This window comes from Molothrus aeneus, chromosome 2 (genome assembly GCF_037042795.1).
Source record: "Molothrus aeneus isolate 106 chromosome 2, BPBGC_Maene_1.0, whole genome shotgun sequence".
Lineage (NCBI taxonomy): Eukaryota > Metazoa > Chordata > Aves > Passeriformes > Icteridae > Molothrus > Molothrus aeneus.
In genome coordinates this window covers 30,962,712-30,977,568 of record NC_089647.1, presented here as the reverse complement: position 1 = coordinate 30,977,568, position 14,857 = coordinate 30,962,712, and the positions used below count along the sequence as shown (strand labels likewise).

At 41.9% G+C, this 14,857-nt stretch overlaps 1 protein-coding gene across 5 annotated transcripts in view; it reads left to right on the top strand.

Moving 5' to 3' along the window:
* TENM4 (teneurin transmembrane protein 4) overlaps positions 1–14,857 on the top strand; it is a 741,938-nt gene that overhangs the window by 693,344 nt on the left and 33,737 nt on the right. For all 5 annotated transcript variants that reach the window (XM_066572311.1, XM_066572312.1, XM_066572314.1 and 2 more), the window contains 2 exons: positions 2,360–3,237; positions 14,051–14,223. In XM_066572311.1, coding sequence (XP_066428408.1) covers positions 2,360–3,237; positions 14,051–14,223 — 1,051 coding nt within the window. The remainder of the gene's footprint in view (positions 1–2,359; positions 3,238–14,050; positions 14,224–14,857) is intronic.

The window sequence follows — 14,857 nt, the reverse complement described above, 5'->3', positions numbered from 1 at the left end:
ACTCAGTTTTGTGTAGCACTGGCCAACTTGTCAAATTGTGCCAGTTTAGGACAGTGTCCTTTGAAACCTTTGTGCCACTTGTTGTTTGCCTGACTGCAGGAATGTTGTCCTCTCCTATGAAAATATAGATCATAGCTGGAGGGCTAAGTACTGTTATTCAGCCACAATAGATGTCAGTGGGGTTTCCTTTTTGTAACTACCTAGATAATTTCCATGCTCCCATATGGAATCTATTCTTGTTTTTTCCCTCTAATTTGAAAAGATTATTCTTGCTTCCTTGCAACTGGCTCCCACTGTCTGTAATTTATGAACAAGCTGAAATTATGACTTTAAAAGTTTTTCTGCCTTCTATAAAAGGGAAATTTTGATGGTTAAAGGCCACCTTGTTGTATGTTTCTCATCTTACAGACATAGTTTTTTCTTCATGTGAATTTCAGGGTCAGTTAGCAGAAGACGGTTGTATAATCAGACTTTAGAAATTATTTACTTCCAGGTTATGTAGCTTCTATGTAAACCAGTGTCATGTTCAAACACTTCTGAGATGAACATGTATCAGCTGAAGACGTTTTTTCCCTGTCATAAAATGACAGGAACCATTTTTAGATTAAACTGTACTGGGATTGGCAGATTAACCACTCCTGTTGTAGAGAAACATACTGAATACAAGCTTAATTTAAAAATAAAATCCAGCTTGGGAAGCAGCTTTTCATCATTTACAGCAGATAGAAGGGTCCTTTCTGTCAGGTCCTTGAGGCTGCCTGGGACTGAGGATATGAAATATTTAGCTGCCACTGTTGACAAGGAATGGTTTTTAAGAAATTGAAAATTCCCTTGTCAGTTCAGAATAAACTCAGCTCTTGATGCTAACTGAAGACTGCAGAGCTTAAAGACCACTGGAAGGGATGGAGGCATGAATTATTAAAGAGAAAACCACAGGCTATAATGTTTTACTACAAGAAGGGTTAAAATAGGCCAGGAGCTGAGAAAAGGAAGGAGATTTTGCAAGCAGAGAACCAGAGTAGACAGAGCTCAGCAAACTGCTTAGCAATGAAAATAAGCCTCACACACTCAAGCATTAGAAGACACAATGAACTAAATACCTTACATCTGATCCTTTAAAATAAATGCTGAAAAGGCATATAGGAGCATCAAAATAAAGCATGGCTGTAGCAGAGATGTTGAACTACAGGCCTTAAAAACAGGAATTTCCTGTGTTTCTGAATCTTACCTGGTCTCTCCTTACTCAGTTTTAAATAAAATCAGAGTGAAAGATGGTTTCATGGACCTGACTCTGCTGGCATCCACTCCTCCTTCCAATAAGATTACAAAATAGTCCTCTAAACTTAGTCATGTCAGACAAATGAGAAGAAGCAGCAATGGAGATGGATGGTGGGAAAAAAGGGTTCAAAACAAAGAAACTACACTGGAACGGATAGGTTCCCATCAGCACAAGACCAATTTTTTTTTCTATATAAACCTGAAATAAAATAAAATAATCAAAAAAATGCACAACTTGGAGTTTTTTACAAAAAAAAAAGTTCTGAATTCTGTTGGTAAACATTTTTTAGGTTTAGCAACTAAAAGCGAAGACACACTTGAAAAGAGTGTATTGCAGAAGGAGAGCTAGAAATGAAGTCATTCTAGTTCTTACTCACTTGTGGTGTTGCCAGTCACTGTTTTAGTGGATTATCAGTGTAGAACTGGGATATGTCGCTCCTGAACCCATTTTTCCATTATGCTAAAACAAAATGTGAAAATCACCATGAAGGCACAAGTATTCTACTTCATGAACTGGAATTGCCTGAGTTTCCTGTGAATTGGTATTCTGCATTTTTGCAGCATAAAGCAGAAAACCATAGGTTATAACAGATATTCACACATGCTGGCACAGCTGCCAGTTTTGTGTCTATCCCTCCTTGTCATTTACCAAGAGGAGTTCAGCCACTTGTGTGAAAAATCCTTTAGTAAAAGAATCACTGTTCTGTGTGTCTGATTTCATAGCACTTCACACAGCAAAATTTACTGCTATGAGGTCCAGCTTCCAGCAGTTCAAAAAGCTGGAGAGGGAAAATCGTAGAATGGTTTGCCTCTGTCCATCATCCTGCTCCCACCAATGTTCCAGTGCAGAGTGTGGGTGTCTCCCTGTGACTGCTTCATGTGCCCAAGAGCTAGTCCCCCTTGCTCACAGCAGGTTATATCCTCTATGGCCACCTATCAAGTAATAATTAGTTTTGGGGTTTTTCACCCATTCCCCCTTAAATCCATGTTGATTCCATCCTCATTGTGATTGATTTATAGCAATCATGCACTAGAAAAATGTCTTGCTATAAAAGTTCCCTTGTGGTTTTTTACCATGAAGGTTCGTCTAGAATGGCCCACGGATCTGGCAGTGAATCCCATGGATAATTCACTCTATGTCCTCGACAACAATGTTGTGCTGCAAATCTCTGAGAACCACCAAGTGCGCATCGTGGCAGGGAGGCCCATGCACTGCCAGGTGCCAGGCATGGATCACTTTCTCCTCAGCAAGGTGGCAATCCACGCCACGCTGGAGTCTGCCACTGCCCTGGCCGTGTCCCACAACGGGGTGCTGTACATCGCTGAGACCGACGAGAAGAAGATCAACCGCATCAGGCAGGTCACCACCAATGGGGAGATCTCCCTCGTCGCCGGTGCCCCAAGCAGCTGCGACTGCAAGAACGATGCCAACTGCGACTGCTTCTCGGGGGACGACGGCTACGCCAAGGACGCCAAGCTCAACGCGCCCTCCTCCCTCGCCGTGTGTGCGGATGGGGAGCTGTACGTCGCCGATCTGGGGAACATCCGAATCCGCTTCATTCGGAAAAACAAACCCTTCCTCAACACACAAAATCTCTATGAGTTATCCTCACCCATAGACCAGGAACTGTACTTGTTTGACACCAGTGGGAAGCACCTTTATACTCAGAGCCTTACCACTGGAGATTATCTTTACAATTTTACTTATTCTGGAGACGGAGATATAACCCTGATCACTGACAATAATGGCAACTTAGTCAACATCCGAAGAGATTCCACAGGGATGCCCCTCTGGCTGGTGGTGCCCGATGGCCAAGTCTACTGGGTGACAATTGGTACCAACAGTGCACTGAAAAGTGTAACAACACAGGGGCATGAAGTAGCCATGATGACTTACCACGGCAACTCTGGTCTCCTTGCCACTAAAAGCAATGAAAATGGTTGGACAACATTTTATGAGTAAGTATTTTATGAATATTGGCACTGCTGACTTCATTGTGTGTTCTCTGAACCATGCAAGGTTGGTAGAATTTAATTCCCTGGTCATAATTATTGTCCAAATAAAATGGCCCGAACAGAGAGTATTGGATTTCACGCAAACACTAGATACTGGCAGTTGGTGCATTAGAGCTTGAATAAGCTCCCTTTACCAAGTCGAGTCAAACAGAATTTCTGCTGAGTTTTTCTAAGTGATTTGGACACCTGGTTCTCCTTAACTGTAGTCAGGACTGGAGATTTAGGTTGTGTGTCAGAGAATTTTTCTTGGCTTTGAAAGCCTTGGAAGTATGAAAGTTCCATCAGAGCCTCTTTTTTCACAGCTTTTCACCTACCTCCTATGCTGCAGTGTCTTTGTTGAGCCTGTTTGAAGTGTCTGGTGTAGAATGACAACTGGCAATGACTAATGAGAGCTTGCTCTGGAAACAATTCTGTAATTAATGGACTGCTCAATTCCTCCTGTTGCAATTTGCCTCACTAAGCTTTAAAAGTAGTCTTGAAACAGTTCAAGACTATCCCCAAAGATTTTTTAAGCAGAGAGAAGATAGGATGCACTGAAAGACCCAGAGATGGCAGTATCTTGAATATTTGTACTTCTTCTCTGTACTGCTGTTAGCAATTCCCTGCTTTTAAAGCGAACACATTTCTGATATAAAAAAGGACAAAGATAGATAACTGGGTTAAGAGCACCTAGAAGGATTCATCCTGTTGTTGAGAGCCCCTTCCCCTCCCTCTTCCTTAGTTTAATTTTTATTTACAAGTGTAACCTGTTTGAAATGCTCCTTTAAGTGCATCATTCCCCACATGGTTTGAATGGTTACATGGAAGTGTTCAGCTGCCATAATAATAGACCCATTATAAGAATCCAATTTGGACAGAATAGGCAGTTCCCAAGATGATAAACAAAAAAGTTGCTAAGAAAAAAAGGGATTCAGGAAAGGAAAGCTGGCTAAATCCACATATCTGTGTGTTGATATGTGGTTGCTTTGGTTCTCTCCTTAAAATGTTCCAGGCCCAGTTTCAAATTTCTTTGCTTAATACTCACTGCTCCTGCTCTTGCCTTGAAAAGAACTGATGGAAACTCTGTGATGAATCTTTTGAAATGTTATTAGCATTTTATCAATGTTCTGTTTGCAATTACTGTAGCAATATTCCTCAGTGAAGCCAAGTTAATACTCTCCATCTCTTTGAATTTGCTTGAGGAAGGCCTTAGGGAGGAAAAAGAGGGTGTCTTTCTCCATAGGAGTGAAAGCCAGCTATATTGTCAGGACCATTGGTGCTAAGTCAAGGAGGTGTTTTCTTTTTGCAAAGAACCCAATACTTCCTGTGCTTGAAAACAGATGCAGCCACAGACAGTGAAGCAAAGTAAACATTACAGCTAATAATGGTCAGATTTATACCTCAAACATAATCTTTTATTTTAAAGTGCAACTGAAAATACAAAGGAGATAAGACAGAAGCTCAAAACTAACTTACTCTGTGGATATATTTATAACAGTGATCCATTATTTCTTCTGTCCAACAAAATAGAGCATTTGTGAAAGTCATCATTCTGGTCCTTTTATGCACTTCAGAAGAGTCATAAGAAAGCTTTTTAGAGCTAAATGGAAGACAGTATTCTCTAGTGGCTGGACTATGAAAATCTTGACTAGAGCAAGTGTTGACTAGAGCACTGTATGATAGCACAGCATAACTGAATATAGATTTGTGACTCTGCCTTCAGAGATACCTCATCCAAACCTATGATCACTTACCTATGTTTAACTATTTCTGACAGTTTCTGATTCAACTATATAAAAACTACAGGGTGAAAGTCTAGATCTGAATTAGTTACTTCAGCCACCCTTTACAGGCAGGTGGAAAGAAATAGGCCCATTCAGAGTTTCTTATGAGTTATGTTAGGTATTTCCTTTAAGATGAGAAGAGTTGTATTCTGGAAGTTTATCTCTGCAAAGGCAGTAGAGAATGATGAGTTCAGATACAGATGTTTATGTTGCAGATGTCTACAGTTTGGAAAAATGGAGCCTGTCAGTCATCTGAGTGTTTTATAAATATTGTTAGTGATAACAATGTATTTACCTGTATTATTGTTACTTTTAGAGAGCTTTTTTTATATGCTCAGCCTAAATCTTCCATGCTTGAATTGGAGACTATTCTTTTTCATCCATCTTACCCTTTCATATCCTATCCTATCCTATCCTATCCTATCCTATCCTATCCTATCCTATCCTATCCTATCCTATCCACTAGGGTTTTGAAAGGCAGATCAGTGATTTAGAGGGATCGATTCTGTCCAGGTTTTGTATGTGTAACCAGGGAAAGAACATAAATTCAGACTGATAAAATTAGAATATGAAATAAGAGTCGAATATTTCAATTGCTTGCTAAAGTAGGTTTCATTTAAACAAAATATATTTTTGTACAGTCTGATGCCAGGATACACATGTAAATGGGCTGAGCCTTGGCTCTCAGAGTTGTAGCAAGGCATCAAGTCTTCTGTGTGATCCTCACATGATTCCATGGCAAATCTGTCTAACTTGTTGCTTGGATGGACAAACTAAATTAATACATTTACTCATCACACTCTACTTGTAGTGGTTAGTAGGAAGCTGATTTTTTCTCTGTGCAGCATTGATGTGACTAATATTGTCAGCTCATAAAAATGCAGTTTATGAAGAACTGTGGAAGTTGAAGGCTGGGAAGAAAAACTCTTAAAAAAATCATTTATGGGGAGAACAAGAAAGACTTGATCTATTTATCTCAACATGAATGAGACTGGGAAGTGTCCAGATCAGAACATGTCAGCCAAAGCTCTTGCCTAGAGAGGGACTCTCAGTCTAACAGAGAAAGGCTTGAGAAGGGAATGGGGCTGGAAAGCAAAGCTAGAGAAATTCAAGTTGACAAGAAGGTGTGATTTTTTTCAGGCTGAGATGACCTAACTGGTTGAGTAACCAAACATGAAAGCAGTATATTCTCCATTTCTTTGTATCTTAGATCAGGACTCTGATGCCTTTCTTATAATGTAATCTCACCAGAGAGAGGATTTGCATGACTGAAACAGAAGCTGCAGAGATGAGTGCAGGCGTGGCAGGATGAAGACTAAATTCCTTGTTATCAAAGAAGCTGAAGAAGATGGTGTAAACCAAATAAAATCAACATTGACTACCTTTATGTTATTGGTTTCTCTGCCAGAACATCAAGAAATGTACATTGGGAAGGCTTAAGTGGTTTAGAGAATTCCTGTGAACATTAGTGGCTAGAAGGTGCTCTAAAGGAGTTTTCAGTCTTGCCTGAGGGGAAGGGTGAAGTTCACATTTCTGTTTTGCTCATGGCCAAAGAAATAAAGGCATCAAATCTGACTCTGAGGGAAAGTTTCATGTTTCTCACAGCACACAAGGAGTTGTTTGTGGGCCTGGACAAGCTGGACACTGCTGCCTAAAAAGTTAACAGTAAAGTAAATCCAGCTGGCAAGTTTACACTGCACCAGTGGCACCATGTTCTTCTACCCATGAAGAACATCCTCAAAAGATTTACCTTTCACCTGGCTGTCTACAAAGGACCATAAATCAGAAACCTAGCATGGCAGAGCAGTGGTGTTGTGAGAGTGGCATCACTACGTGTTCATCATGGAATCACAGTATCATAGTATGGCTTGGGTTGGAAGGGAACTTCAAGAACATCTAGTTCCAGCCAACATAGCCAGTGTCTCTGGATCTCCTCCAGGTGCTGTTCTTACCAGGCCATTTCTTAACCTTTACCATAAGGCTGCAAAGAGCTCTAACACGTGGGCACATTGGCGTGACTCTGCAAAGGAGGGAAGGAGGAAGGATGTACTGATGCAGTACTGGAGGTCTGTCTTCAGGGCACACCAGGGAATCCAGGTCCTCCAAGGCTTCATGCTGGACTGGCACATTGTCCCTGCCTTTCTGTGGGGAAAGAGACTGGTGCTGGCTTCAGAGAATGGCAGTCTCACTCACAGCACTTACAGCTCTTCCTTTCACACATCCTACACCCAAGCCTGCTCTAACAATCCTGTTTTATCAGGTTTAGCTCTGAGTAAGACTCAATGTATAATGGTGCGCAGTTTCCCTTTTTGTTTGAGTGAAACTTAGCTCCCCACAATAATTAACCTGTCTCCAAAGACCTATCTATGACTACTTTGAGGGTTTTAGCATTATATAGACCTTTCCTGCCCCTGCAGCGGGCTTGACATTAGCTGTCAGTTAATGCAATGCAGCTCAGCTTGTCCAGTAACTGGATTAAAGACTTCTCTTCCCATTGAACTGGTGACAGTAACAGTGATAATCAGCAGCAAAGGAAGTTGATCTGGAAACTGAGCCAGGGAAATGACTTCTTGTTCCACTCTTCCAGTAAAAGACAAAGGATGCTGTGTGACTACTTGCTGCTCTGTTGTTTCTGCTTTTTAACTTGACCTGAAAAAATTGCTACCAGCCTTTACAAAGTTTCTTAGCAGTTGCTGTTTGTCTGCTTCAGAATCCGGAAATTCTTATTAATGGATTTGTTAAAATCAAGAATACGGCAATTATCTTGATTAGTTCACTGAGATGTTATCACTGTACATTAACTCAATTTCCCTCTGAGCCAAAGTCAAACCTTCTATGCGTTATTTAGCCCAGATGAAGCTCGTTTACTTAGGTCCTGAGTGTGTTCAATTAGTTTTGAAGGTCGCCTCCTCCTGTACAGACTCAAACACTTACACATTGCTCCAGCCAAGCCCAGAAATTCAAAACCTTTTCACAGACTACCCAAGAAGTGGCTCATAGTTGTCTGGAGGGCAAAGGATCTCATGGAGCCAGATCTTCAGATGAGTGGTAAGGGGAGTTTTGACCCCGTAACACTGGAGGCTGTTTTACAGAGAACCAAACTCTGCCAAACCTCACACACTGTAATGGATGGAAGGTAGGAGCCAGCTGGACTGAGCATGCAGGAGGATCTTGAATGGCTTCCCAGTGACCCCCAGGGCTCAGCAGAGGTCCCACCCCAGCACCCCCAGCTTTTAGTGCCAAAGGCAGTGCCCTGGTCTGTGTGACTGTGATTTATCAGATCATACACAGAGTTCTACAGGATTTGATCTAGTGTAGTTCAAGTGAGGGTTTTGTTCTACTCCTGCAGCAGACTGGAGTATGAGAAACACCTTTGGCTTTTTTTCCTCCCTCGTCTTTTGGCAAGATTTCTTGGTTCCACTTGTTCCACAATTTCTACATGATAAAATGATGAGATTCTCATTATTGTTCCTCTGACAAAATTGCAGTGAAGCTCCACTAGGTGCCATGATAAAATAGCAGTTCTCCAGTACCCTCAGTAAGTCATGAGGTCACATTTTGAGCCACTGCCCTGCCCTGAAATGCATGCCTGATAGCAAAGTTTAGTTGAGAACCAAGGGAATTATGACTATCATAAAGCTAGAAAGAGATCTTCCTCTTCTTTCTTGGGCAGTCAGAAAATTCAGTAGACTGTGACCACAACCTGGTCTTTGGTCATTAGGGAGAGGACTTGCCTTCATGCATTTTTGAGTATTATCGGTTTGTCTGTTATAGATTTATTTTTAATGTTGTGTTTAATGTTGTTTGAAAAATTGGGATGAGGCGAGCTTGTTAAGAGGCACTGGGTGCACGTTGGTATAATCACATGCAAAATATAGTTTGCAAGGTCCATTTAGACACTTTGGCACTAAATGCAATATTATTATAGTGAGTTTTTTTCTGATCTATTTGACTTGTGTTTTAAAAGGCTGATGAAATGTGAAGAGGCTAAAATGAGGAAATGCAGAAACTCAGGCAAGAAATTGATTTCTGAATAGATGGTACTAAAGATGCCCTTTAATTCCCAAGGTCCAGGTCTCTACACAATGGTAATGTGATAAATGAAAGCTCTGAATGTTTACAAGCCAACAATTAGACCTCATAAGCACCAAATACCATTTTAATTCTGTGCATTGAACCTTAGCTAAGTACGTTTCCAATTGGGAATGGATGGTAACGGATTCCTTTGCTGGCCTAATAATTGCCACTGTAATTGTAAGTACTGAGGCTTTGCAGCAGGTTTGAATGGGAGGCAGCAGCTGTGTTAGCAGGTGATGGATTCATTGCTCCAAGTGGCTGCTGTGTGCACTCCCATGCTTCAGTATTTCCTTAATTCTGGGGCTTTCAGAGCATTTGGAGAACACAGAAGTCTTAGGCTGTGATGAAAACTGGCCCAGCCCTAAATCCTGATGCTGTGGAAACAGGCTAGGCAGCTTAGCTGCAAAATGAGGTGACTAGGAGAGATTTATGTTACTGCAAATACCAGGGCACACCTGCAGCTACCTAAGAGCCAGTCACTTGGCCTTCCTCTCCAAGCTGAGGTGTGCCCTGAAAGGGCCTTTATAGGGCTCAAAGCAGAGGTGGAAGGAACCAGCACATTCAACTTGTCAAGCATACTATCTCTGGGATGTGAAAGTCTGCACATTCCTGGGAGACTGTGGGTATGTGACAGGTATGTGTTGTGTGAGCTAAATCAGGAAAAAGGGGGAAAATGCTCCAGTTCGGAGTAAAAACCGAAAAGAGAAAAAGAACTGCTTGCCAAGAAGAAAACACTCTGTGTTTTCATGCTAATGGGCTTCCCACACCTCCATTTGCGTTGCCACCACAGTGCTAAAAGGAGCCTTAGTCTGGACGTGAGCATTTTACACTTCATCTGTCACCAGTTAAAAATAATAATAAAAATGGGAACAGTGTAATTGTTCTACCTTCTCATTTTTCTTCCTTTGTAAGGCAGGATCTCCTTGCAGCTGCAAATCAGTAAGCTGTCCCCCCCAAAGCTAGTCCTTGGCAGGTTCCTGTCTGTCTGTTGGGTAGAGAGGTGCAGCAGCTCCTGCACATGCAGAAAACACAGATGGTCCTTATTCCTTCTGAAGGAGGTTAATAGGGTGACTAAGGATGTGCCAAAAGTCTAATGTACTTCTGCAGACATCTTAAACCAGTTCCAGCAGATCATTCCAGACTGTTCTGGTCCAAAAGGAGCCTTGCTTCTCAGGATCCAAAGTCCCAAATGGAAGTCCTTGCTTTTGGTGAAGTACTGTGAGTTTTGTACACCTGTAAAAATGTATCCATGTAAATTAAGTGCATTGTACTTAGTAATTTTGACTTCACAAGAAGAATGTGTGCACAGAGGTCTAAGTGCCATCACACTTTTTCATTCTTTTTTTTCTTGCCATTTTAACCTAATTTGCACAAGGAAAGGTTACTGGCAGATTTCTCCAGTTGCATATTTGCAAATATGATTTATTTGCCCAGCAGAGGTGGAGAACCATTTGTGAGGGTGCTAAAAGCTTGAGGTCCAGGAATATTATAAAAATATTACTAAAAAGGCACTACAGAAATACTATGTAAAATAATATTTCTTTTACACTACATAATATTATATAAAAAGGCACTACTTGCCTTTTAGTAAGAGCATCCTGCATTAAGACCAGGGAGAATGGCTTTAAACTGAATGAGGGTAGGTTTTAGAGTAGATGATAGGAAGAAATTCTTTACTGTGAGTGTGATGAGGCACTGGCACATGTTGCCCAGAGGAGATCTGGCTGCCCCAGCTCTGGGTGTGTTCAAGGCCAGGCTGGATAGGGCTCAGAGCAGTGTGATCTTGTGGAACGTGTCCTGGCCCATGGTGAGGTGCATGAAACAAGGTGATCTGTAAGGTCCCTTTCACCCCAAACCAATTTGTATTTCTGTGATTTGATGAATAGAAAGAGTTGGCTGTTTGCTGCTGCTGGGGGCTGTTAAACTGAGTATCCACAGGGTTTTGAGGCTTTCTTGGGAGCACATAAGTAGGACTTGCTGGAGTAAAGGTTTTGTGCTCACTCTCAGCATTTTTCTGAGTGCCATTCAATTAGGATAAAAACCTGTGACTCACAGGACATTGACTCAGCACTTATCACATGAACAAGCTCTCTGCCTGCATCCTGCCTTTTGCACTCCTTATTTCCCTAACCTGCAGACCTGCTTCCTTTTATACACCTGTTACACCAAACTCACCCGTTGGACTTCAGTGGAACACATCTAGATTTGTGACATTATTTTCAGGAGGTGAATCAGGCTTACTTTTAGGAGCAGCTTATTTTTAAAATCTAAATGAGGGAATAGAAATAAATCCCTCACACCTACTAATCCACCAAGTCAGAGATGCCAAAATTCAGATTCATCTTACTGAAATTTCAGAATGTTTTCAAACTTGATTCTACCCTTACAGTTCAGACTGATTTGCATATCTAGGACTACTGATGTTGTGGTAGAAGGAATGTGGGGTGTTACACAACACACCTTCAGTGATAACAATGTCTTCTCTGCTCAGAGGAAAGACTAAATCATATCCCTTGTGTCTTGTATCAGCAGATGGGGTAAAGAGACTGCCTGTGATGTTTTTTGTTTAAGATTCACATGCTGGTTTAGGAGGAGATGTGCAGGTGACTGGAGACAGTACAAGCAAAACACATTTGTCTCAGTGCAAACAGGGCAGCCACAAATCTGGAGTAAATTGTTTGGTACTGGGAGCACTTTAGTTCTGGCTCTTGCATGGAGATGCAGCTCACATCCAGGCTGTGTGCTGTTAGCTGCTTGGAAAAGCTTTAACTGATCTCTGCCAAACTCCTGCAATGCAGTCCTGTTTTCAACCTTGTCTTGTTTTGGAGTTTTTTTTCTTCTTTATTTTCCATTTTACAAGTGGCTGATTGATTGCCAGGATATCTGAGAGGAGGGGCAAGGCTTGGATAATCCATGACTGAGAGGCTTACTGTGGAGGGCAAATACTTTCTTCTATCCTTCTGCCTCCCCTTCTGCTCAGTGGGCAAGAAAAGCCTCATGTGATGATGTCTCCAAACCTGAGGGATGCAGAGATTTGTAATGAGGTCACCCACTTAGTCACTATAACCCAAGAATTAAACTTGGGCAAAAATCATCTTTTCAATCAGCCTTTCCTCACATTAAATCACTGCCACCATATTTCAAAAGTGAATCGTGATTCAAACCAGCACTGTGTTCGAATCTGGAAAAATGAGAGTGGAAGAGGAGACAAATTTTTTTCTGTATAGTGCAGAGCCAGTCTAGTGACTGCTGATGGGTCTCTCATCAGCTACAATTCAAGAGTACCTTGTCATTGCCTTGCCCTGCCTTGCCCTACCCTGCCCTGCCTTCCCCCCACACCCCCCTTTCCCCTCCACTCCCCTCTTCTATTTGGATTTTTTTTTTTTTTGTTTCTGGGTTTTGTTATTAGATGGGGTGTATTTTCTTATTCCGTAGTTCAGAGTAGTCCCAGAAAAAACATCAAGAGCTCCTCAACCATCTGCTCCCTCCAAGGTCTGATCATCTGTATCCAGATCCCCTCTAAGACATTTCTCTAACTTATTCTTAAAAGAGTTGGACAGTGGGGTTTCCAGTGCTCCATCTGTTCCTCTGCTTGGAGCAACCATGGGCCTTGAAAATGTTCTGCAGCTTCTAATCTGAATTTTCATTGTTTTAATTTACTTTCTGTCACATCCTCAGTAGACACAATAAGCAATTTATTATAATCCTCTTCAGAACACCCATTGTTAGGGTGCCCATCATTTACTTTGCATCCCCAAGTGATAAATTTTCATAATATGATCTACTTAGTTTCATATAAATCATTCTTAAAAGAGTTGTGGGCAGGACTTGAAAAAAGCCGAACATTTATCCCTGATTGATTTGCTGGAATTTTTTTGTTTCACACTAACTATTTAAAGACCCCTTCCCTGAAGGTCCCTCTCATCAGAAGGTTCAACAGCCCTTCACAGATTAGCCAGTAGAGCTCCCTATTGCCCTCCATTTCAGCTACAATAACCTCATTGCAAAGGTCCCTTGCCAGCCTTTTGGGTCTGTGAAACTTTTTGTAATGCCACAGATGGGAGGCATAATGAGGTGTTTGCTCCCTTAACTCAGGAGAGCCCTAGACACATGTGTCTGTTTTTCTTTTTACCAAAAAATAACTCCCCCAGCTTGTTAACTGTTGCGGGGCCTGCGTGTATGAAGCTTATTTTACCTGGGCCCTAGCACACAGGTGTCCACATCACAGAAACCTTCCCAGATGGTGCTTATGTTGATTCCTCATTGGAAAGGCCAAGGACACAGTAGGGGTGAAAACTCATCTGCTTTTTTACACTTTCAAATCAGTCCTTCCATATGGTCTTAGGAACAGTGAAAGGTAGACACGGGGGTTCATCTGTGCCCAGGACTCTACACCACATTCACAAAGGAAATTCTCTATCTGATGTGGCCAATCTGGTCCTTGCTGCTACTTTAATATACAGCTTTTTAAAATTAGATAGGAAAAAAAAAATTAAAATAAATTGCTGAGCTCAGGACACAACCAGACAAATCAGTTGGTGAGCTTCAGAAATTCCTAGTTCTGCTAGACAGGATGCACAGGCCACTGCTTTTCTGTAAGCCACAGCATAGGAGATGGGAAATAAAGTTACTCTTTTAAACAAGAAGCATAGCGCAGGTGTGAGGAGTGTTGGGAAAATATTGTTAAAGTACAAGCTAATATATATTTAGTATTTTTCTATTCTTTACTTCAACTTCTTCAGCTAAAAGCTGTGATTTTCTTCTCATGAGGACAAAAAAAATCAAGACTGTCGAAAAGAGTGACTGCATTTTTCTCTCTGAAGAATCTGGATGATGAGTTGAAGAATTGATCTCTACTTTATAGGATAATTCATCCTCTGTTGATGCTGTTGACTTCATTACATTCTCTCTTTCAGATACGACAGCTTTGGCCGCCTGACCAACGTGACCTTCCCTACTGGGCAAGTGAGCAGCTTCCGCAGCGACACCGACAGCTCCGTGCACGTTCAGGTGGAAACCTCCAGCAAGGATGATGTTACAATAACAACCAATTTGTCAGCATCAGGGGCCTTCTACACCCTGCTCCAAGGTGGGTTGGGCCACCATTCCTTTCCTGACCAGGCTGCACACAGTGGATCAGGAAACAGGCATCATCTTGATAATCCCAGTGCCAAAAATCACCTGCATTCTCAGTGCACCAGAGCTCCCCACATGCTGGTACAGACACACACACCTACTTAGCCTCGTTCCCTAGCACAGTGGATGCTCTGCAGCTGTTTTTCTGCTCCATTCTCAGTCAGTCCCCTTGGCATGCAGGCTCGTGCCGCACAGTCCTCCATCATCATTACCATTATTGTAGTAACTAAAAGGGTTGCATAAATCAAGCCACACTTCCAGCCAACCCCTTTGCTTCAGTCTCTTAATGGCTTCTGACTTAATAGTTACTATCCTTCTGGAACAGGCTTCCAGCTGGTTGCTGGAGATCTGATTCTTTGTTCACTGGTGTTTCAAACATTCACAGGGAAGTATCCAGAAAAATGACCGTCCCTATCCCCAAAAGGTCTGTATTTGAACTAAAAGGTAGTGTGGAGAGGTACAAAGGGGAAGTGGACAGGCGGGGTAGGACTAGTGGGACCAGTTTATGGCTGTGGGAAATGAGCACAGTTGTGCCTGTGGTAGGAAGGTGGGAAGCAGAGGACTGATTAGGTGGAGGAAAAGGGAAT